Source organism: Perissodus microlepis, chromosome 11 (assembly GCF_051167445.1).
Source record: "Perissodus microlepis isolate ML-2025 ecotype Zambia chromosome 11, ASM5116744v1, whole genome shotgun sequence".
NCBI classification, from domain to species: domain Eukaryota; kingdom Metazoa; phylum Chordata; class Actinopteri; order Cichliformes; family Cichlidae; genus Perissodus; species Perissodus microlepis.
In genome coordinates this window covers 10424393-10450825 of record NC_140471.1, presented here as the reverse complement: position 1 = coordinate 10450825, position 26433 = coordinate 10424393, and the positions used below count along the sequence as shown (strand labels likewise).

Sequence of the window (26433 nt, the reverse complement as noted above, 5' to 3'; positions counted from 1 at the left end):
GTTGTGTGCGGCTTTAACCACTGAAGCAGGTGTACTGTATACAGAGCCACACGAGTATATATTTCTTGTCTCTCTGACAAGAAATATATACCATTCTCTGTCACTTTTAAATTTTTCCTCAAAATGTACATTTTCTATAAAGTTTAATAACAAAAAAACAAAAACAAATGATTGCCATCTTATTCTAGGCACCTAAATATGGACTTTTGTTCATGTGAGGCAAGTCTGTTCTTTATTACAATGATTTTTTTCCAGTATACCCAGTGACTCAGTACAACAGTATCAATTTGAGAACTATTTAAACCACAGATGTTGCCTCACCAAGATAAGAAATATCAGCATGTTTTTGGTGTACAGTTAAAACTTCTGGATCCATGATGGTATCTGGGTGCAATACTGAGCAATGAACACAGCACGGGTGACTGCCAGGTCTAAGGTTTTGGACCGACATGTCACAGCATCTATTTAGGGCTACACAGTTTAAGTCTTTATATCAATCGTGCTCGAAGATCAAACTATTTTCAAAATGAGCGCTCTGCCAACAGGACGCTAAAGAAAAAAGCAAATCCAGCGCTCTCTTCATCACTGCCTGACTCCACGTGCCTGCATGTGATGTTTCATCCTAATAACACTAGGATGAAAAACAGAAATGCAACAGTTAACAGATCATCAAGACAAGATGCAAACATCTGGCATGGCAGGAGATGAAGTCCTGGATCCTTTACGTGCAACATGCGCAACACATCGCAGTATGAAGAATACATAAAGGCCAAGAACACGTTGCCGACGTGAATTGCCCAGCATCAGCTCAGATGTCTATAAAAGCGAGCCTCATCAGTGTGTCTGTGTAACCATCAGTGTTGGGCAAGTTACTTTGAAAACGTAATTAATTATAGTTACTAGTTACTTCTTCAAAAAAGTAACTGAGTTAGTAACTGAGTTACAATATTCTAAAAGTAATTAATTACTTGAAAAGTAACTATTGCGTTACTTTAAAAAAAAAAAAAACAAAAAAAAAAACCCTGGGGTCCAGGGTATAATTGGCCATTTTTAACTACTTTTGATTTTCCCTCCACATTTTCCCTTTAAAAACTATTTACTTTGCCTTGTTTGGTATCATCCTTTTCAGCACAACCTCACGTGTCTGAATTTACAGTTATGTTTTCATTTTGACATACTGTATTAACACAATTGATCTAAAATCAGACAAAAAACAAAATCAGAGTAGAAAAAGTTATATTTTTTACTGTAACAACCACAAACATGTTTAATGAATCATATTTCATAACTTTAAATGCAAATATAAATTGTCAATTTTAAAATCCTATGCACAAGTTTTGCAAACAACAAAGTTATTTACCTTTTACTTTGAAATGGTTATTTAAAAAAAATCAAACTATTTACAGAACAATCAGCTGTTCTGCATTTAATAAGATGCCACACAAATTATTTGTGCCACTCCGAAAGAAAGATTTCTGTCCACTATAAAGGAGAACATCACAGCCTGATACCTGCAGGTCTGACAGCAGGTGTATCACTCCTTTTTCTACCTGGAGACAGCAGTCGCCTCATTGTTCTGACACACAACACAAAACTATCCACAACACTACACACTAACTACACAAGACAACACATTAACTACACACTCCAAACACGCTAAATGTCACAAATCTCTCACATCTCAAAACTCGCTCTCTCTCTTTTTCTGCTCTCTCTCTTCTCTCTCTCTCTCGCCGTCACTCCTAAAACGTCCTGTTTTTTGTTTTTGTTTGTTTGTTTGTTTGTTTGTTTTTGGTCATAAGCAGAGAGTGCTTGCTAGCGCTGTCCTTAGACATTAAATGTGATGAAACTATTGAGGAAAAAACGCTGCGTATATATTGTTTATCATGACTGTGGTTTTACGTGGCCTATCAACACAATTTATAAACTGGTATATATCACCTTGTTGCTTTATCTTTAAGTGGTCATGTGATTGGCTTACAACGACTACTTTATTCTTCCTCAGTCAAACAGCAGCACTCATGCTAGGACTGGGCGATATGACCCAAAATTCATATCTCGATATTTTTTAGCTGGATGGCGATATAAGATATATATCTCTATATATTTTTTAAAGCCATAAAGTAAGAACAAAAAGAGAGTTCTTAGTCGAAGCTGTGTCCCAGATGTCACACAGGCACTTTTATTAACATACAGCGTAGATGTACATGAAAAAAATTACTCAAAAATAAATTATGAGCATTTATTAAATAATAATGCTCCATAAATAAAAGTAAATGTTGTTTTTGCGCATAACAAGGAGCTCACAATTGTGCAGCCAAAATGTAAACTAAAAGACGCTGAGCATAATAACAAAGATTTCACAGCTGCTCTGTTCCAGAGTTCTACTGCGTGACTGACAGCCTTGAGTTTGAAATCCTCTTCGTAACCGTGTCTCTTAACAGGTGCCATTTATGGTCCTTATACACACACACACAATACGGTAATATTACGTTGAAGCAGAGTACGTATTACTCCGCGAGGCTCCTCGGTAGCCGTAATGCTCCGACAATCCATCAAGCGGTGCAGCTCCGTACCTTACCAAAGTTGTACCAAAACATTTTTTGACAGATTGCTGAGCGCCGTGTACCACATAAAATCGGTTTGCGGTCATCAAGCACAACCAGAATTCATACATAAGGCGCGCTGTCAACTTTTGAGAAAATGAAAGGATTTTAGGCTGTGCAGCCCCTCTGGGCTGCATGGCGTTAGCGTGGTTAGCTCGTTAGCGCGGTTAGCTCGTTAACACGTTGACACCGTCCAGTCCCACGCACAGGGCGATGGGCGGTAACTCGTTAACGGAGATTTGCCGTGTCCATCTTGTCGTTGCCTGCAGGTGAAGCGATGGGGGAGGGGGAGTTGTGTTCAGTGAAGGAGAGAGGCGAGGCGGAGTATCGTTGCATAGAGTCAAAAGTCGACGAAAGAGAGGCAAACTTGCTGCTCCACAAGTATAATTACTTAACATATACTATATCAATATAAACGATATTGTCACATCTTATATCTCGTATAAAAATATATCGATAGTCCTAACTCATGCAATTGTTTTGCCCCCTTAGCTCCAGGTGTTGTGCTAGACAGTGATCGTGATTACCGACCGCGGGAGCACGCGCACCTGCGTAAAGCTGTAGATTGTCCAGATTACTTACAGCTACTTCCGTGCAACTGGTATAAGATGCGGTAAGCTGAACACAGCTTCAACCGTCTGTTTGTTGAAAAATAGTAACGGACCGCATTTTTTGTTAGTAACTGTAACGGCGTTGTAACGATAGGAATAGTAATTAGTTAGATTACTCGTTACTGGAAAAAAAAGTAACGCTGTTAATAACGCCGTTACTTGTAACACTGTTATTCCCATCACTGGTAACCATCCAGGTCACCAAGAACACTGAAATCCACAATGTAGTCCCATACTCGCATTCCATTTGGCTAAAGATACGTGTCCAATAAACACAGTGAGTAACAACTTACTACTACTAGTAAGACTTACCTACTGGACAAATATGGTACTTTTCCAAAGTGGCAGTGCATCGCAGGGGAAATGGAGAGAGATCTCATAGATGTTGAGTTATAAATTTTATTCACATCCATCAATCAGCCACGATGAAAGAATTGAAAGACTTGATATTTTGCTTCTTTATATCAAATATAATTACATTGTAATTTACTTCATTTTATTTTAAGTGACTCTATGAATTTAAATAAGTAAGAACAATTTTATTTTGATCCAAAGATTTGCAGCACGAATAAAGATAACGATAATGTTAACATATCAGTGTTATATTTAACTGACACTACAATAAAAATATTTCTGCTGCTTAAAATCAATAAAAAAAACAAAAAACATGATACATAATTGCAATAGTACTTTTAGGTCATAATGGCACAGCCCTACATTCAATCAGCTTCTTGATTAGGTTAGCTTGTTTATTTCAGCAAAATGCCAAACCATATTCTGTATGTATTAAAAGCAGAGCACTGCAGTTCAGTGAAGTCCAGTGTTTAGGATTTTACAGTGTCCTGAGTTATTTTGAAGCAGTTTTGTAAGCTTGTCTTACAAAAAGATGCTAATTTGACAATTAAAGGTCTTCTTACATGTCACATTTTAAACTCAAAAAGCTGAATGAAGTCTTGGACTGATTGTGCTATAATCCAAACACAGACAATAAAGGTCAGAGGAGAAGGAACGAAGAGGGAAATAAAGAAGAATAGAAGCTGCAGTGTGGTTGTGTCTGGGGATTGATCCCTCTAGGAAGCACCCGGCTTCTCCTCAGAGAGCAAAGTGAGGAAGGCGAGAAAAGGGAAAAAGAGAATGACTTATGAAGACACTCCACTTGAAAGAGATGTGTCAACACTTTGATGGCACAGAGTATTGGAGTATAAAGGCAAGAAAGAAGACAACACGGTATAGAGTACAGCATATGTAAAAGGTCAAACTAAAGAAAAAGGAGGTCAAAGAAAATATTTCAGGTAGAAGTACAAACACAAGCAGCACATGTGCAACGGCAGCACTTCAGTAATGTGAGCTGTTGCATTTTGTTGCACGTTTTGTCCAATAACTTTAGAAACAGGATCATATTTTAGTAATAGTAAATAATTTCCACGAGTAAAGATTTTTACAAACAACTGCAAATAATCGCGTGTTAAGTTTAGTTCCTTAAGGGAAAAAAATCACAAGGTGTACTATTGCTAAAGTATGAAGAAAAAAATGTGTATAATCAACGGTGTGATCATAAAGTTCAACTACATTATTACTTAGCATTGATATAATACATATGAACTCTTTAGCTCATTATATAAGAATTTAGTTCCGCCAAACAGTAATCTAGCTGAGAAATCCATGAGCGAAAAGGTCAAGAAAACGTTGGTGTGACTGAGTGTGATATGCTCAGTCTGCGTTGCTTCTCACTCCCTCCCTCACTCACACACCTTTGCAAACGATTAAGATTTTATTAGCTGTTAATTGTTTTATTTGGCAGCAGATGGGGAGATGTAGGAAGCTAGAGAAGCGATGTGTCGCAAGTTGGGTGGTTATACAAAGAACAATAATGTGCTCAGATGAGACTGTTACCACCGTTAGACAACATTTACTAATAACATGTAGATCTCCTGGGAAGTCGAGAGACAATTTCTTATTTAAGAAGATCTTCAGCTAAATAATGTCTATAAATGTCAATGGAGCGTATTAGCTTGATTTATGTTCTCTCGCAGTCACTCCTCCATACATCTCAGGATTAGTGATACTAAAATAATGCAAAATCTTCACAAGTATGGAAAAGGCTTTTACATTTTTAAGTAACAATAAGCTAAAGTTTGCTTCTTTAATTGGCATGTTTCAGAGCATCTGATCAAAACTCTGTCCGTGTCTGCACTCACCACATGTGCTGGTACTTGCTCCAACCTGGCGGCAGGCGTACCAGGTCGGGGGTAAAACTGGTTGATGAAAAGACTGGGGAATCGATAGGCTTTCACTAAGTCTATGGTTGCTTGAAAGTCTTCCTCGGTCTCTCCGGGAAAACCACAGATGATATCTGTAGCAATAGTTACACCAGGGACTCTATAAGAGAAAGAAAGACAGAGACACTTAGGTGGAATTTCAAAGCTTTTGCTATATCCTAGAAAATCATTTTAAAAACAAATAGTGTATAAAAAAGGCATTCATCTCTATTTTTATTGCTCTGAAATGGAAACTAATCCCTCTCAAATAATGGATGTCTGTCCTGCTTCTTTTTTGTTACACTAAACAATTTCAGCTGATTGGGTAAAGATACTGGTAGCTACTTTGTAACACAACACTAGCTAATTGTATCGTGTAACCAAGAGTTACAGGACACTACTTTAGATGAAAACCATGTCATAGAACATCATGTTATCAACATTTACCTTTTAAAAATCCACAGCAAAAGATCCACTTTTGCTATGAAACCAATCTACAGCACTTTAGGACCACTGGTTCATATTATCCATCTTGTGGAACTACTTTTACTTTGGTTACACACACAAAAACAAATCACAATACAATCACTGACAGCCAACTACTACCTAATTTATTACATAAGATTCTGCCCGAGTTTGGAAATCACAGACATTTGTCCACTGCTGCTGTGCACCTTTGAACTATCTAAGGCACCACAGCATGAAAGGAGGGTAGCGCCTTTCCCCGTGGACTCAGGAGGATTCAGCCAATCAAAACTTAATTAGCAACCTCTGCTGCCGATCATTAGTATTTGATTATTGACCGGCTGGCTCATTGGATTAATCGGGGCCAGTAGAATGTTGTGGGAATAAATGCAATGATTTCTTCCATGTATTTTGTTTGTATTGACAGCTGTTGGGTGGCTTGGAAAAGAACTCCATAGGGGAAAAAGGTGCATACCTATAGGACATGACATTCCCATTGAGACTGACAGTATGTGTTACCACAAATTTCTGTGATAACACCTAATCCCAAAGGCATTTAGGCATTTATTACTATTATTTATCATTATTTCTTCCAATTAACAGCCAATTACCCCAAAAGCCCAAAGTAGCATAAGAGAATTCTTCTAAAGACAAAGCATTTTACAAGTACAGGAATCTAAATTATTTTTTGGGAAACTGGCCTTCCAATAGAATCTTCTGTAAAAATTCAAACTGGAAAAGGTTTTAAACAGAACAGAAAATAACATTTATATTTAAATAAGCCAAAGCACTGACTACAAGCTTTCTATCAAAGTACAAGAAGGCACAGAGTGGAATCAGAGGGGTGCAGGAGCATCCTCATGTAACAGCACCCTGTCAAAGACAACTCACGAGACCATTACATGTAGCCTTCTGACTATTTATGCCTTCAATCTGTTTCAGATGTGCTACACACACAGAAAAAGACAACTATAAGGAGTGTTTGGATGAAAATCCATGCAAAGCACAAGATATTTGGACAAAAATCAAAACGCACGAAGGCATATTAAAGGGCCTTACAAAGAGAAGACAGCTCAACATAGAAATTAAGAGTGGAAGAGACACTTTCTCTGCAATCGCCAATGTGATGCATCTTTAATTACATTAACTTCCTGCATCTGCAACCCCAAGATAACCTCTGACCTATTGATGACTTCCAATTGGCTGCTGGTCATTAATATTAAATCACAGCTTGCGGGCACAGGCATTCTTGACCTCTCAGATCTGCCTGACAACTATCATATGGAGAAGTGGAGCTATGTTTAAAACGCAGTGCAAGGAATGGTCAAACGGCTGAATAAATGTATAATTCCCGATCGTTCATTAAAACCGATTCCTTGGATCTTCTGAAACTGCAGTTCTACTGAGTATTTCAAATAACTAACTAGTGAAGGCCTGTACCCTCCTACAACAATCAGTCAGGTAAAGTATCCTGAAAATGAGAATATATATTTCATTTTCTGATGATGAGGCTCCCAATTGTGTCAGTGTGGCCTACAAGCCACAATTAAGAAAGCCTGTGCATCACATGAGATTTAATCACACACACAAAATGAAAAGCTCATCTATTCTAAGGATAAAAGAAATACTGAATAAACTAATTTACTGCTATTTAAAGCTCTTGCTCATATAGTCCCCTGAGCCGTTTTATTAACGCAGTGGTAGGGAAGGTAAATAAAATTAGCACTATGAACAAACAAGCACTTTTTTCTAAATACAAAGACGTTTCTTGTATCTCCAGAGGGCACGTATATCTAATTTGCTATTGCCCTTGGGTAGTGGTGGCAGTGAGGAGTTAAAGGGAGGCAATAGGTGCTTTTCATTTTTGTAATACTACTAGAAACTCACACATTGCTGCTATGAAGAAAAATGCACAATTCAGGCCAGGGGTGCAAAATAACAGAAGAAAAATGGAACACTGAGGGAAAGAGCAGGAACTAGTGCGAATCGACTTCTGTGGCTTTTTCTTTCGGTGAAGGAGAGGGTAAAAAAATATGCGTGCGCACATGTGTCATTTTGACACCTCTGCCTCCTCCAGATCCAAGGGTGACAGAGGTGTGATATGTGATACTAATGAACAAGAACCACACTGATACTGTCCTTGTTAAAATGAGAGAGGAGAAATGGATCTTGTTATTGTTCACCTTTCAAAAACAGAGAGTGTGAGAAACAAAGAACCAAAGATAGACCCAAAGAAAGAAAGATGGGAAGTAAAAAAAAAAAAAAATCAAGGAAAAGATGTAAAATTACATTTCAGCTCAACTCGCTTTCAATTAAAGCGGTGCAGAACAGAGCTATTTTTACAAACTTCAAATCCTGAAACACTGGTTTGTCTTTTTAACCTTGTATTAACATTTGCCACAAAACACCGGGCATAATTTAAACAGCGGATGAGGCATGCATACGTCTTTGAATCCTTAATAAAGCCTGCAAGTTTTGTATCCTTCCACTGAATTTTTTAAGCTCTATTTTACACCTATACACCTAGAAAACGCTTTCTGATATTCAGTAGCGCTCTAATGCTGCTCTTACAACTCTTGCTTGTGAGAATTTTGAGGACACGTGCTTTAAAAATGCGTAGTCTAAGGAGCTTGGAAAGAAAAGCGTCTGGACTTGTTTAAGTTGCTTGAAGACGTTTCACCTCTCATCCGAGAAGCTTCTTCAGTTCTAAGGGTCAATGGTGGGGAGTCCCAGATATAAACCCAGTGGGAGTTTCCCCCCCCACAGAGGGACAAAGGACCCCCTGATGATCCTCTACCTAATCACATGAGCCAAGGTGTGAAAGCGGGTGTGGGTCCCAATCAGCCAGGGTTTCGGGTGAGCTCATTGTGAAAACTGGCCCCACCCTATCATGTGATTTCCGATGACCTGGATGACTGAGAACCTTCACAGACATATTTAAAAATGCGTGTTTTTCAAACCAGTAGACAAACCAGTAAAGATTTACCAAAAAAAACCAAAAGTGTGTGTGGAAAGGAGATAAACAGAAAGCAGAAAAGGACATTTCAATAACTGAGGCACTAAAAGTGAGTGAGTGACAAAAGTGTTAAAGATTTTATATTTATTAAAGAAAAGCCCACAGAGTGTCTTATTTGCCACAAAACACAGACAAAAAATAAATGTATGTTAAAAATATATTGTGAAAGAAGCATCATCATCAAAGTGTAAATATGAAGCTCCATATGTTAAACTCAGCAGGATTTACCCATATGGAAAAGAAATAGTAAAAACTTATATGATTTACTCATGAAAGTGGCCACTTTCTCATTACTTTCATATATTGTTTTAGTAAGTATCCAAAACATACAAGTTTCATTATATAATTTTTCAAGGGATCTTATATCTGTTTTCACTCTCGTATGCTTTTCATACAAGTTTCACACAAGACAGATACAAACTTTATAAGATTTATATATATATCTTTTCCATATGGGTAAATAAAGCATAAACATCCTCGGCTTTCACCCCTACTGACAACTTACAATCTCCCCATATATGAACCATAAACATATATTTAGGATGCATGAAAACCTGCATTTAATTTGGTCCCTGTTTGATGAAGTCCGAGACCATGGATGATGTGTTATAATGGAAAGCAAATGAATACCTTGTGAATATATTACACATGTGAAGAGAAAAGAAAGAGCATGCAGCATACAGTCAATTGCTACTCTAATGACTAATGGTGAGACTTCAGCAGGTGCTTAAAAGGCGCTGCTGAAGAAAATCATGTGTCTTTGTCTGTGTATTTTCCTCTCTGTCACTTCTGCTCCTGCTTCACTGAGGCAAATGGACAACACCCCCATAGACAGCAACCTCCATTAGCTATTAGTTAAGTTTTAGTTAAGTTTTGCACAGGGGGACAGGGAACCATCACGAAGGCTAAACTCTACTATTAAAATCTCCAGCTAATCCCTAATCAGCCTGGAAGGGCTGAATTAAGCTTCAGAAATCTCACCATCAACTCTTTGTTTGCTAAAGACTTCACACGTTCAATACATGCGTGCACGAGTCCCCGTAGACACAGAACGAGCCTCGTCATCGGATATTTAAAATATGTGTATGTTTGAACAACAGATGCCTGTGAACGTGGCCTGTGACAAAATGAAGGCACGACCACTGGGACGGGAAACAAACCAAAACGCAGCAAGTGACAAAATAAGTATACGGTATAAAAAGGTGGAGGAAAGAAGGATGAGATTGGAAGAAAGACAATCTGGGATGGTAAATATTTACCTATTCATGTGTGGGAAAGAGACCATGCCTGCCATCTGTGCTGCACTCTTTGTGTGTGTGTGTGTGTGTGTGTGTGTGTTCTCTGAAATGATAATGTTTGGCTCAGTCGGGCTCCTGTAGCGTAGGAGTCAGGAGGTGAAGAGAAAGATACGGCAACGAGAAGAGATGTAAATTAAGCGCTTTGACAGATTTTTTGTTAAACGCAAAAAAGTTTGGAAAAATCTCTTGAAGAAACTTCAAGTCCTACATACAATCACATTAACATGTAACCTGACAGCTTAACTAGAAAGTGTAATTATGTGTGAGGAAGGGAGAGAGCAGCAGCTGTAATGAGACTGAAAACAAATTCTGTTTGAGATTTATTGCGGGAGAATTTCAGGTCTGACATAAGCAGTGCTGATGTGAGGAAAAGCAGTGGGAACTGCGCTACGGATTTCAAGCTTTAAGATCCATCTGTCCAGTCCAATACTCTAAAATAAATAATCATTCATGGGTTTTTTTCCTCTTTTTGTCCAAGACAGCAGGGCACTTGAAAATTCTAGCTCTAAAAAATAGACCGGTAAATGCTTTAGACTCTCATCTATTACATAATGTCACTCTCTACACATGATGAACTTCTAGAGTCCCCAAGACAAGTCACATCAAACTAAAGAACGCTAAAGGAAGCCTGAAGAATATTGGGAGCCCATTCTTTGATCAGATGACAACAACGCCTTCAGCTAAGGTGGGCATGTTGGATAAAAACCTGAGCTGTGAATGTGACGATGTGGGGCTGCATGGGGACAAAAGGTGTCTTAAAGAAAACAACTTGAAATACTGTAGCTCACAGTATTAATATGGCTTAACATCTCTCTCCATCCTGAGGTGGTTTCTACTACTTTTTGCTTTACTAAATGTAAACTCTTGATATACTAAGTTGAAGAAACAAGTGATACGTTTGCAGGGATACACCCTCTTCTGTTGTGTCCTGCGATTCTTCTGCAAAAGAGACAGAAGGAATCTAAGAAAGAGGAAGGAATAAGGACACTTGTGAGGAGTGTAGGTAATCACTCACACACTTAAGTGTTTGATTTAGCTGTGGCAGCTGGAGGTAATAGCACTGTCATGTAGCAGCTCAATTTACAGGGAAAGACAAGGAGAAAGAGGCCTGCTTGGTTATCACTTACTTTCCTCACCAACTGCCACTATCAAGGATGAGCGAGAGGGGGCTGTGAATACCAGCAGAAGACATGCCAGGTGACTGAACAGATAACACAGGAGTTAGAGGCAGATCAAAGCTGCGAAAGTAGGGTTCACGGCTTCACCGTGGCACTAATATAAACTCGGATTACTGTTAGCAGACCTTAATGAGTGTACCGGCATAGAAGCAATGCTGTGAATTCTGCAGGTAAGACAAAAAGAAAATAACAATAACTTAATATTCTCACAATTTGCTATTAACTTAAAGATTAAAAGATGTGAAAGGTTTTAGAAAAAGAGGTTAGAGAAAACTGTGGCAAGATTAAGAGTAGGGAAGTGACATAAGAGTGACTGGTTAGCAGACAGAATGAGATGAGACAGGTGATAGTTTCAGACGGCACCAGAGGAAACTGTCAGAAAGACTTTCTAAGCCTGTATCATTTACTTTTATTTTCCTCAAGTCCCTGATGCCTCCCAGCCTAACTTGTGGGTTAAAAAGTAGAAGATGGAGCAACTTTTTCAAGTGTTTTAATGTATATTTGCAACAATTTATGCAACCATTTCTTTTGAAATAATGAAAAAAAAAACAACTATGTAATAAATTTATCTTATGTTTATTTATGCAGCATCTCACTATCTGAAATTAAAAAAAGAAAATCTGATCTTGGATATCAGCGCAAATTGGTTGTGCAAACACGCTGGCTCTGGTGGTCTCCTGAAAGAATAATAAAGTTATTTGTCTTTAACCCTGCGGTGCAAAATAACCTCCGTCTTTCTTTGCAGCGGGTCATTTATAAAGATCGAGGTGGCTGCCGTGGAATGAATGGCGAGCCTACTAAATAATGATCCCGCTGGAGTCATCTGTAAACTTTATCATTTAATGAAACAGTCTGAACACAGCAGAGCAGAACTGCAGTTCAATTTAACACACTCGCTTACACATGCTGGCACACACATACTTCATTAGTCTCGGAGAAGGGTAATGAGAACGCACGCGTACGCATTCCATTAGTCTCAGGGAGGAGTAATAAGAGCACACAGACACCACAAATCCATCCATTCACACACACAAACAGTTATTTTAAACACGTCTCAGCACAGACACCCACGCGCACATCTGAAGACTTGGAGGAGGGTAGCGGTGCAAAGGCATCCCACTCACAACTGGTTAGCCAGGTGTTAAATGGACTGACCCTTTGCACTTTATTTCATATTCATCCAGCCTTCATTGGCATAGCAGTAGCATGTAATTTACCATTCCACTCCACTCTCCTGACCTGACCCTGCAGATATAGATAGGATCTTGGCATCAGATAAATGAACATAAAAGCCTCACCTGAAGCAAATGAAAGGTAGAAACGTGTAAGCTTTGGTGCTTTCTTTACTCAGCAGTTCACCCAAAGCAAATTAGAAATATTCAACCTGAATGGATAAGACAAAGAGTGCCATTTATAAAGTGATAAAAAAGGAATTCACTTAAACCGGCTTACTGAAATTTAACAGTTAAAACCAATCAAGTAGTTGCTGTATTAAGTATTGATAATAATCAGCCTTTTTATAGTAAAGATTGATTGTATGTTACTCATGCTGAAGATTTCTCTTGAGCTGGCAATGACACTTGATTTACTTATAACAACACTGTGTGAAAGTACTGAGCCACCTCTATTTATTTATTTATATATTGCTTCCAAGCAGCCAGACTTTCTTGTACTTTTTTCTAAAGTGGTCTTGATCAATGGCTCATAAGCCACTAACTGCAGACCTATAAATCATTCAAGCATTAAAAAAAGAAACTAAGTCACGGAATGAACCAGTGTTGTGTCTACATAGTGAACCAAATCTTCCTCAGGCACTTTTTTTTACCTGCAGCCTGTCACAAAAACACAAAATTTTAAGATTACCAGGCATAAAATGCTGTTTTTGCACCAACAAGGTGCATATTTCTGCGTGTTGTGTAACGTGTTCCTAAAAAAATTGACAGAAACTGAACAGGTAGAGGACAAAAGAAGAAGTGGCTGGCCTAAAAGATATCAAAAGCTGATTGGGGGGAAATACAGCAAAGACATGCATCTGGCCCTTAAAGTGATGCATCTGCTGTTCACTTAAGCCTGTTTGCTGAAGAAATGGCTTGAATGTAATGTTAGGCATAAAACAATTATTAGAGGGGGGAAAGCCTTCATTTCTCAGCATAACCATGATGCAAAACACACTGCAAATGTGGTAAAAGCATATCTAGAAGAAAAAAAAACACAATGAAGCACAATCAGTCATGGATTGGCCTCCTCAGAGAACAGTACAAAAGGAAACCAAAATCCAAAGAAGAGCTTTGAATGTCCTTTAAGAAGTCTGGAGAACTATTCCTGAAGACTACTTAAACTTACCAGAAAGCTAAGAGAGTTCAGGCTTTGTTGAGAATATGTCATGCCACAGACTTTGTTTCTGCATATATATTTGCTCATCTTTCAATAAATCATTGCAATTATTCCTATATTTCCAGCAAAATATAAAGACTCGATGTCTAGACAGTCAGTTTTTAAGCTTCAGTATTTCTTTGTGTTAAAAAAAACAAACATGAGATATAGGTGCACAAAACAAGCAATGATTCAGTTTGTAATAATCTTTAATGTCACAAGTACAAGGCAACGAAATGCAGTTTATGGGCAAATTCAGTTCAATTCAATACAATTCAATTTCATTTATATAGCACCAAATCACAGCAACAGCTGGCTAAAGGTGCTTAGAAGCACTACAGCTCATAAACATCAGTAGGTGTTTTCCTGAGTGAGAAAAAACCTGTCCTGCAAAATAAAGTTGTGCCTCTTTATCAGGTGAACTGCCCAGTAAAACCAGAGTTACAGAGATCGGAGCCCAGGCTAACTGATTCACTTTCTGTCACTCAATTATTTTAACAATGACACGACGGGGGTGGGGGCAAATTAATGTCATCAATCATTTTGGCATGTCACATTAGAATGAATCTAGGGTACCATTGCACAATTCACTAGCAACATTGCAAAGAAGGGTGACTACAGCCTTGGGGGCCTGTGTCTTCTTAACATAACATAAAGCATGACATTGCAGAATCCTCCCATGTGATCCTGGAGCACATCTGTGAACCCCAGAGATCACTCAGGGGTTCAGGTGCACCCTGGTACAGAAAGAGCATATGGCTCAGGATTGCCTCCTGATAAAGTGAAAGCTTGCAAATCTAAGTCTGATTGTCTTTCAGTGTTGCAGACATCTGAGCATTTCCCTGGAGTAAATCTTGCCTGACATTAAATCTGATTTAGGTGCTAGTAATTTCAGTTTCCACCATGCAAGATCAGCATTTAAGCACAGGATTAAGTGGAATCATTATTAGGGTCAAGGATTCTCATGTTAAATTTGATTTCACTTAATTTCTTGTAAGTTATTTATGTTTTTACCTAACATCACAATGTCATTTTTGAAGTCAATGTAAATAACTGTATAAATAATACAATACAGAACTGGTTTATTTATGTCATTTACTTTGCTTCTAACTGTTCCTAATATTCCTTCAAAGGAAGTACATATATAAATGTTTGATGGCCATAAATAGTATATCAGAATTCCTCATTTGCTTTGGGGCTACATAACCGGCATGACGGCATATAAAACCTGAAGGACATAACAACTGTTAAAATGGGTATGGTGTGAGAGAACATAGTTTAAAGTTTAACTTATTAACTCTGGTAAACATTGCTGGGTCATGAACAGAACTGCAGTGGAGGGAAATTTCCCGCCATGTTTGTGGTAAAAACTATATATAAAAGCAAATCCTGATAGCTGCTTCACTTTTTACAGCCATTTCTGAAAGGTATTGACTTCACTTAAATCAAGCTTAGTGTGTTATACTCAAACTGTAAGTTGAATAGATTTGCCTTATGCAACAAAGTCTGCTGCAACTTCATGGTTTGTTACAGTATTAGCTTAGGAATCAATGTGCTGTCCTCACAACTCAGAATCAGACTGATGCAATCTGCTGTACACGAGTAAAATAATTTAAGTCAATATTTTACTTCATGTTTTATGTTTCCTGTGGCCATTACCATTTTCAATTAAAGCATCCACATGTTAATGTTTTCCAAATGCAGCGGTTTTAACCTTGAGAACGGGAGTTGCAGCTTAGCCTGGAGTTACTAAAAAAAAAAAAACAAACAAAAAAACCCAAAACCCACCATTTATTCGATTACATTCAAGTTATTCGTTTTAACATTAGTGTTGTCAGAAGATGTGACTTTCTATTTTTCAGCTACATTAATGATGATGAGTCGATTGTCTTATATTTTCAAACTGCCAGGAGTCATGCAGAGGGTGGACTCTCGATGAGGAGAGACGGCGCCTTTCAGGGCGAGTTCTAGACTGGAGGCATTTTAATATGTTCGACACAATTACTGGACACTTTAAAAGCTATTTTAATTTTAAACAGTTGTTTACAGTGCTGTTTGCTTGTTGTTTCTGCAATAAAATGATTATGAATCCGAACGCTTCTCTATTTTAAATGTTTCGTTTACCTACCTACCTGTATTTGATGAAGCTTTCCAGATACCTTGGCGTTAGCACGTTCCAGAAAAAGGCTAATTCTTGGTCAGATAGAGCCATGCTGGTATCATTAACAATACAGCATAATACTTATTTTTTTGCATTTCAAAAAATAAAAATACCTGCTGAGTCATCTAATCAGGTTCTTGGATTTACTGACTTCCAACTTATTCAGGAACGCACCATCAATGAAAAATCTAGTAACCAATCACAACACATTGCTCTAGTTTGTTTCTGCAGTGCTGTAGTGAGCTACTCCTAGCATATTCGAATGAGAGCCATTCACACCTTCACTAGACAACCTGGTTTGCCATCCCTGCTCGTCATTCTTTCCCGTTGCTGACAATTTCTGGCATTTATGAATGTTTCCTTCACAGTCGGTGTCTACAGAGCTGAAAATCGTAGTTTTCTTCTAGAGTTTAGAAACAAGTAGTGGACAAACGGCAGAAGTTGTGCTGTCGTCACTGGTAAGCAGTCTCAGGCTGGAGTACCTGTTGCCCAGCGATAACGTTTAACAAGAATAATACTCAAACATGTTCAACTCTCACACAAACAGATTCTAATACAACCCTGAGTGAAACTGTGTGGTTCTCAAAGGCAGGATGACTCAAACACTAAACAAGAGAAATCTGATATCTTAAAGAAACTGAGAGGTGAGTCGGACGCTGAAATATGACTATGTCCCTGTATGTGCTTAGCAGTATCAGCTGAGCAGCAGAGTGCATGTGTGGAAGCACATGGAAAGTTAACAAGTTACTGCTTGGTTTACTTGCCGTTCCATTAGTGTGTGTTGTTTGGAGGTTGCTTGTATGTCCACATTTCACTGCCGTGCTACTTTGCTCACTCAGTGCTACTGTGTTAGCATTCCAAAGGTAGGTTTACGGGTCTGTCAGAACAAGACAAAGTCAAAGTGTTTAAACCTGCTCTGCATGACCAGACTGTGGGGCAACTGAAAAGCTGGCATGTGAAGAAGATGTAACATGATTTTATGTGGATAAAGTCTATCTGGGAGGGCATTATTAGTTCAAACGCGTTTGCGGTTTAAAAGTCATTTCTAATGTTCTTCCCTGCCCAAAAGGTTCCAGTTTTTTGACTCTGTTTCCTCATATCAGCTATAAATTTTTAGCATCTGACTTCTGGTACGGTGAGACATGTCTTAGGGATTTTGATAGCCCATACCTGGCTCAAAGGTAATAATTTGTGTGTGCTTTTGCATATTTTAAAAAGCCAAACTGAATTTGTGACTGTAAAATGATATATTAAAGCAAATCAAAGGACGAACAATTACGAGGAACACAAGAGAACAAACCAGTATCTTCAGATAAATTCAATCCCATACATTCCCAGATTATAGTTGGCATATTGTGCAGGAATTGAATTCGATTTTATTTATACAGCGCCAAATCACAACGATAGTCATCTCAAGGCACTTTATATTGTAAGGTAGACCCTACAATGATACATACAGAGAAAAACCCAACAATCATATGACCCCCTATGAGCAAGCACTTTGGTGACAGTGGGAAGGAAAAACTCCCTTTTAACAGGATGAAACCCTTGACAGAACCAGGCAGCATAACTAAGGGAGGATTCAGGGTCACCTGATCCAGCCTTAACTATATGCTTTAGCAAAAAGAAAAGTTTTAAGCTTAATCTTAAAAGTAGAGATAGCGTCCGTCTTCTGAATCCAAACTGGGAGCTGGTTCCATAGAAGAGGGGCCTGGAAACTGAACTCAGGAAGCATATGTACTTTCCCATACTAGTGTTAAATACAATGTGTTTGAGGGAAAAGAAAAAGAAATAACCCTGTTTGATTTAAGTAAATCCATAAATTGTTTACCAAATCAAGTAACTGTGGTAACTCAAACACGACCTCAGTCCTTCTGAGAAAGATAACTTTGAACCTTATGAGCTCAGCCCACATCAACGCATTTCATTGATAAAAATGACAATGATAAACTACAGTTACTGGGTAAAGCAGCAAACAAGTGGCCAGTCAATATTATCCTTAAATAGCTTGAAACTTTTCAAGACGATAAGCTGATAATGAACAAGATGACTAACATCTCCTTTACAAAAACATTTTGACACCAGTTTTTAGTAATTAAATGAGTGAAAAGTAAAAGCATCCAAAGAAATTATAAAAAGAAAATCTCATTCACCCAAATAATTTTTTTCTTCAGATTACTCTTTACACAGATTTATAGATGTGGGTTTAAAAAATAGTAACAACATTAACTGTGACTGTTGCATTTGGAGATAATTTCATATTAAATATTGAAGTTCAGTGTTGCAGTTAGTCAAAAAGGGCCAAGTGGACAGGAGTGGAGATGGACTGATCCGATATTATATATCGGTATCGGTCCGATACTCACCTAAATTACTGGATTGGATATCGGAGAGAAATACAAAATTTAATCCGATCTATTAAATATCACAAAAGCACCTCACAAAACTTGCGACATAGCGTAACCCAGCTCATAAGCTTAGCACATTGGAGCAGCATGCGTCACGTGATAGAGCGGCTGCGGCTTGCAAAACCTGTCTGCGGTTGAGCATTTGTAGCCTCGCTACGAAACCGGCATTTCGTCTCAGAGAAAGTTATCCCAGAGAAGTAAAGCAAGTGTGTAAGTTCATCTCTGAATGTTTGTAAAGCATTCCCACGTTAAGCTTAACAACAAGGGTATTAACTTACCCTAATACGCTCTAACATTCAGATATGTATGTAACACACTAACACAGATCCATTGATTGCTGTAAACATGACAAACATATGTAAAGTAATCCCTGGTTGGTATTTTTAGCTGAGAAGAAACAAACAAACATTGCTCTGTGTGCACTGCTGAGAAAAGACGTGCTGAGATGTTTCCATTTTGTACTGAGAATTGCGTAGAAATGTGATTAAAAGCCCGAAACACTGGAAGCTACTTTATTCACTGTAAAAAAGAAAAAAAAAAGAAAACAACACTTATCCTTTCCTGCATCTTACACTGATGCATAAACACACTCCCTTCAGTTCTTTCAGTAAAATCCAGCATTATTAAGGAGCTGGAATAAGTAGGACTTTGCTGTCAACACTTATGGTGAGGAATGAGTATAAAGCGTCTTCAGATAATATCCACCCTCTCATTAAATACATAAATCCTCCTACCAGCATCGATCATGCAAATATTGGGGGTGAATAACTCTTGCTTTCTGATGTTAAATCTATTCTGATTTATAGTAAATTGAGTGCCACAAAACTTAGTAATGCAAGTTTCATTATTTAATGGAGCTGACGAGTTACACTCATCAACGCAGACAAACACCAGCTGATTACAACATGTTGGCAGTGTGCCTGCATTTATAAATGAGATGAACTGAAAAACTTTGCCAGTCTCTTTGAGAGTGGCAGCAGTCAGTCCGAGTTAGACGTAGTTACTGCACGATGACATCTTGTGCATTTACTAAGCTCAACAGCAGAGTTTGAGAGTTAATAAAGATGTGAAAATAATTCAGCTCAGTAACGTGTTTTACAGCATCATGGACTGTAAAGCATAATACTGAGCATGCAAGCCACATGCCGTGAATGACGAGCGGGTTAAGGTTGATCTTTTCACTCAGAAGCGCAACTGCTCCTCTCTATTGGCCCGTCACAGCAGTTGCACGATCACTTCCAAAGCATGCAAACATTTCTTCAGACAAATCCTCATAGCAAGACTTTCTAACTGCGGGACATGAGACAGCAGCCCTATTGCACAACTCCAATCCTGTTGCATACATTTACGCCTTTATTAACACACTGACAGCTTGGGTAAATAGCACTTTGCTGTCTTCTACACATCATACACCTGTTACACATAAATTTCAGGGGAATAGTTTCAAGTAAAGCAACTTTCTGGATAAATCCTAAGGTCCACCTGAGTCTCAGCTGTCACAACTGCACAGTCCCCAGCAATTTCTAACAGAAAATTTCAGTTTTATCAAACACACCGAGTCCTCTTCAACCTCCTCTCATTTATATGGACTGCCACTCTCAGAGAGCAAGTATAAAGCCTGCATCTACACTGTGTTGTTCTTTAGGTACATTACTGGCACCCTCACTTTTGAGCTGCAAATTTGCAATACTTTTAGTAGAAGGCTGGTCCTTAATAAAATGAACTAGCTGCATCTGGGTGTTTCTAAATGTATAAATTCGCCCTGTTTAGATCCGGTCCAGTGTGACCGAGAGAGCCGTGTCTAATGTGTGGATTTTACACGGTCCGCTAGTGGCGAGCCCGCCGCTGGCTCCACTACAGCACCATGCATCTGATGTAGACGGCAACGGATTTGCAACAGATTTGAGATTTACCACAGTTAATCGTGGGATTATCACAAACAGACTGCACATAAATGCCAACTTGACCTCATTCAATTACAAACTGATACGAGCCTGGCTCAGTTTTACTGCCCTTATATCCTTGTTTTATCACCGTCTTGATGTACGAAAATTGGTTTGAAGATGCAAACTAACTGCATGTGGTCTGGGACCCAGTCCACATCTTACAATCAACCCTTTCAAAAGGCAGAGAGATCAAAAGCTGAAGACACACATTCACAATAATTTATTGTCATGCCACAGTTTCCAACCTCTGTTCTCCTTATTGTAACAGTAGCCTAAAGGAATAAGTGTACCCAAACCACAAAAATAAAACAACTCCCAAACTATAACTACCAGATCTTCTCACTGTGGGGATCAAAGGTGTCGGTTTTTCCTTTTATTTGTCACCTGTATCTTTTGTGCATGAAGTTTGTGGTTTAAGTGGAGGAAATGAGGTTTAATCCAGAGGAAGTATCAATAAGACTCTAATGTTTTAGGAATTTGCGAGTGTCATTATCCACAAGGTGCGTCTTTCTCTAGACACAGACACACACACACACACACACACGAAGAGGATATCGTGGTGTGAAGCTAATGAGTCGTCTCTGCTTGTTTCCTGTTGTTTAAACTAAGGCAATTCACAACACTAGACTTATTGACACACACAGCCAGGTATGTTGGCAGGACTACCTGCTACCTCTTTCACTCCTTCCTGGATTAAATTACTTCTACACACAAGCTAAAAGGCAACATAAACAGTATTAACAGGTGGATAAACAGACACAGTCGCAATAACAGTTGTTGTTACTCAACCCTCCCTATCCTGTAAGTTTAAATGTATTATTTATAATGAATGAACTTTATGACATGTCTACGAGTTAAATCTATGTGATAATAATCATTAAATCACTATTACTTCTGTTTCTAGTGACGTACTTGATGACTGTAAGTTTAAAATTTACTAAAAACTTGTAGAAATACACAGATGTAAAATCTTGCACAACAGAGTGGAAGCGCTGCTTGATGAGTTTAAAAGCACTCGAGCGTGTGTGTGTGTGTGTGTGTGTGTGTGAGAGAGTCCGTGTCATGACTAAACCAGGTTGTTTGTTCTGCATATTCTTTCTGCGGTTAAATAGGGGTTTTCAATCATGCACTGAGAGTCAAAGTACACAGATACCTGGCCCTCTCCTTTCCCTCCAGCTGATGATTCAGCTGGAGGGAAATGAGAGGAGAAAGGAGGTGTAACATGTTGACAACTCGCGCCAGTGTGGCAGGTTGGAGCTGCAAACCTGTCTAGCCCACTGCTCCCTTCCCGCTTCTCTTTCCCTCCCTTCTTACTTTCCCTAAACAAGTCTCATCTGTTTTTTCTGCTTTTTGCTTCTATTTTTTCGTTGTTTCTCTCTAATTCCTTCAGGGATCTCCTGCACCTCCCGCCTTCCGGTGAAACATTAGCCCAGGCTGATACCTTAAACCCTTGTGGGAGTGCTTGTGCGTTAACTACTGAAGGTATCTTCGACAACAAACAGAGCAAGAGGCTGTCTCCAGAATGCACAAACACACACACTGTGTAGTCACGCTACTGATGCATGTGTCCTGCTGTAACCCAAGGACGTTTGACATAACTATCTCGCCTCGTGACTAATAGAGATGACTAACACACACACACACAGACAGCCACGCATACGGGACACACAAGCGTCTTGGAGCCGTTTGTTTGCGGAGAAACAGTCGCTGCACTCAAGATACAGACACACAAAGTTTATCAGGCGTCACAGAGCCACTCTGGCGTCACAATCCAGCACATTACTAACAGAAAAAAAACTGCTGAGCAATAAAATTGATTGTTTTAGTAAAGCATTGACTGAAAACAGGGTCTACTAGAACTTTCCCAGGATCAAGTCTCTGACTAACTCAGATTAGTGTTACATTCTCAACTCATTTATTGTCCTGTGAAGTCACTGAAGAGTTTCAGTGTTTTATTAAAAAGGAAAAGATGGAAGAGATAGAAAAGATTGATGTATTTTATAAGAATGAATACCGAAAGAAATTGTTGGCGGTTGGTTCTTGTCATAAGCCAGCACAAAAAGCCTTACAGAAGTTTTCTAGCCCAGGTGTCGTACGTATGCAGGTGTCGTTTGTGTTATAAGATTAGTCAAGTTGTGTTTGTCTACAACTGTCAGATGAAGATCAGACCTGGAAATTCCAAAGAGCTCCCAAATCTTTCCTTGCAGCTGTCTGCTATATTAGTTTCACTTACATTACTGGTGTCGAATCCTGTTTAGACTGAAGGGCCGTCTGGTGTCTCTGAATCAACTGTTACACATAAGAGAAAATTACTTCTTATCTATTGAAGTGCCGCATATAAGAGGCAGATTTGAACAAATAATTTTATGAATACATGATATGCATTTCACTCCCGTGATTCTGCCAGCCGGGCTTTTAAAAAAAATCCTCTTTGATTTCTAAATAGTAGTGGGGTCATGAAAGCTAGAGTAATCGTATGCTAAAAGGTTCAGTGACTGTCAGCTTGCTCTTTTTGTACATCTGTAAATTCAGCCTCATGCAGCCATGAGTATGTGTTGCATTTAAAGAAAAACAAAGTAAATGGGTTTTGGAGTTGGCTCTGTTATGGTAATGGTTCAGGTCAGTAAAGATTATAGTCACAGCAGCATGTGAGGTGAACGCAGCTCATGTAAAAAATTAATCACATCTCAGGGAGTTAAATTAGTGAAGCAACGGAGTGAAGCGGGTCAGACCAAAGGTGCTTAAATGGGACTGATAGGTTTCCATAGGTCACATTGTAGGTCAAGGGTCGTTGAATCAGTCAGCTACTGACCTATCCAAAACCTTATTCTTTTGGGAAATTCAAACGTAAAATTACACAAAATATCACCTTATTTTGAATATGTTGTGCTGTCGTTTTGCTCTTCTTTTGGCCACACAGCTTTGAAACAAATAAATAGTTTACTTTAATGTGAACAATTCTGGCCATAAAGACATGCAAATTGGAAGAAGGACCTCTATGCCCTTATACTAAAAGGGTTTTAAGGGGTCAGGAACACACAACCTCAAGGGAAACCAGCCTATCAACCTAGAAGGAAACCCCAGAAGGTCTGAGTGCCACTCGATGCACAGTTGTACTCAATCATTCATCACTGTTTAGTTGAGTGATATTTACGCCGTCCGTCCTCAAACCAACTAGCCCTAAATTTCAACATGATGTTTTTTCTTTGCACACATATAAATCTAATAACTAATCCCCTACTCACAGGGGCATAACCATTCTATTCCTGGCCCTTTCTTTGGTCCCAGTGGTTAAAGCACACTTAATCCTTGAGACTAGTTCAGGGAAAAAAATCAACCAAATACTTTAACAAACTATGAAACAACTGTAGAAAATCCTCTGACCACATCCACTCATTCTGTAAAGGCTTAATTCCACCATAACAGGATTTACTCCATACAGCATTACATAAAGACTATACTGAGTTATGTGATTTTAATTGATGGAAGCAAAGAAAAAAAGAGCAGGAAAAAATAAGGTCCATACCAGAAAAGGAGAACAAATTAACTATTTTAATGAAACAATCATTCCACTGATTGTTAGAATTATTCATGGAAGAACACAATTAAGTTAAAACCACCAAAAATTACCTCCAGTGTTATTCAAAGGAGAATACACAGAATGATTCTTTTCTCCGCAGATTTGGATAAATTTAGTGGAAGGTTGAACCATTTGTAGTGTAAGCTGGGCTGAATATTAAAGTTGGAATAGAGAATGTGCAAAGAAAGAATGGACAGGCTGAAAAAATACTGCAAAAGATTAATATTCAAAAACTGTGCTTTCACCCTGGAGGTCAACACTGTTCAGCTGTAGCTTCCACATGAACTTAATGCATTGTGCAAACAGTAAGCACAGTATGAACCAAATGGTCCATTGTGATAGAATATTCTTAAAAGGTAACTGATTTTATTTAGCAAAGGAATATTGCATTTGCCATTTTCTTTGTCCAGTCATAACCTCTCATATAATGCTAACGCAGGATCAACAGGGGTTGCAGTTCCTCCTGCTTTTTAAAGACATTTCTAAATTTCATAGCCAGTTTTGAACTGTAATGATGAGCCTGGGTGCTGAATAATTAATTTCTGATCTTGACTTGACCGTTTCCATTTTCAGCCAAACTTATTGGGCTTTTGGAATCAATTTTTCTCACTTTAATGGCATCGACACAAAATCATTGCAAAACATTTTGCAGAAAACAAAACAAAATCAAAAAAATTTCCTTGAGAAAAACAATTCGACCCCAGGTATGTACCCTTCATTTCCTAATGGGGTTCATGATCCTGAGCAGTAAACAGCGTCAAGGAGAAAGGTCTAACGTGTCATGTACGGATATGTGCGCGCATGCGGGTTTTCAATGATAACAGAGGGCCGCCGGAGCGTGACCCCTCGTGACCTCTGCAGAGCTGCTGGCATTAAGCTGTTTGTAAGGAGAAATAACATTTGTCTCCTGCTGTGTGTGTCAGTCAGATAAGCCGTGACCTCAAACACACCTGGGCAAGACGCCTGTCTCCTTCTCTGAGGTGAACTTCACATGTTTCAACAAAGGACTGTTTGTGAGAATCTACATTAACAGCCTGACTCATGCATACACAAACACTCCCACAGAGCATGCGTGGAGCCTTCTTTTATGTGCTTAGCACTTGAAAGAGAAATTCAGAGGAGAAAACTGTTACAAACAGACTTATTTATTTTATTTAAAACAAGAATTAATATAGGTTTGACCTTTTTTATGTGGGCTGACTTTATCATCAAAAATTAGCAACAACTTTAGTAATGGAGACAACCATTCAACCATTTTGGATGTATTTTGAAATGAAACATTATTAACAATCATGTTTCCTCCACTATATTTATTTATATAAGCTGCGTAAGCTGTCCTTTTTCACTGAAAAGACCACTTTCCTGACCACACAAACAAGACAGAGGACGCTGATACCAGCTCTGCCTCATCATCCACTTGTTTGCTCCATGAACTGAAACATCACTACAGGAACTAACGTGTGCCAAACACACACGCATGCAAAAAACTTTTATATATTACACATGCCCACTCTTGCGCCTTCTTACTCTGTCTCTCCTTTTGCAGGAACACGAACACAGTGGGTGTGTTTTTGGCTTGTCTGAAGTCCTGGCCTCTCTCCCAGACCCTGAACCGTATCTCTGTTACTGCTGCAGCCAAACAGTTTAGACCACTGGATGTGTGCTGGTATCGATTTCACACAACAAACATCGCCCATTTGTGTCTGAATGTTTATGTACTGGTAGCCAGAAAACACCCGCGCACAAAAACACAAACACACACACACACAGATTTGTCAGGGCCTCACACAAAAGACAGTTAATGGCCAGTATGTGGAAAGAGAGTAAATATATGTGTGTTTGTGGGAAAGGTCTCTTTGTGTGTTCCTTGACAGTTTACCACAGTGGGGTTTTTTGGGGGGGCAGATTAGTGGCACTGTATTAGGATTTCTACTAAACGACACAAAACAACAACAAAAAAGAGAAAAGAAGAAGAAAAAGCCAGAGACAAGGCAAAAACTGTGGTATATCCACAAAACGAGCCAAGGAGAAAGCAAAAACCCTGACGCAAAAGAAATGTATGACTTAAATTAGAAAATGCAAAACAATTACTATATCTATTTTTTTTTTTTTTAATGACCTGAAAGAAAGATAAATGATCAATACACAACCAATTCCTAAAAAGAAACAGAATGCAACTTGTAAATGTGACTTCTAAATCTCAAACCCAAATTTTATGCGAGGTTAAATTTACAAACATTTTTTTTGCAAAGTGTTAAATCTGATGGCAACAATGTCCCCCAAAGACAATGGGACAGGACCGTGATTACCACGGTGCAGGACCCCCTCCTCTTTTAACACCATCTGCAAAGGGGTGCTGGGGAGACCAGTTGCTGGACTTTTGGAAGAGTAATCTTGTCCCATTCTTGTCTGAAATGCAATTAAAGCTGCTCAACAGTTCTGGGTCTTTGTCGTATTTTTTGTTTCATGGTGTGCCGAATGTTTTCAGCTGATGAAAGCTCTTAAATGCAGGCAGGTAAGTTCAGCACCTGGA

The 26433-nt window shown here is 38.7% G+C and overlaps 1 protein-coding gene across 2 annotated transcripts in view; it reads right to left on the bottom strand.

Annotated features, from left to right (window-relative positions):
- The window catches only part of cdkal1 (CDK5 regulatory subunit associated protein 1-like 1), a 252886-nt gene that overhangs the window by 60457 nt on the left and 165996 nt on the right, over positions 1-26433 (bottom strand). For both annotated transcript variants that reach the window (XM_084943963.1, XM_084943964.1), the window contains exon 11: positions 5416-5596. In XM_084943963.1, the coding sequence (XP_084800089.1) occupies positions 5416-5596 (181 nt within the window). The remainder of the gene's footprint in view (positions 1-5415; positions 5597-26433) is intronic.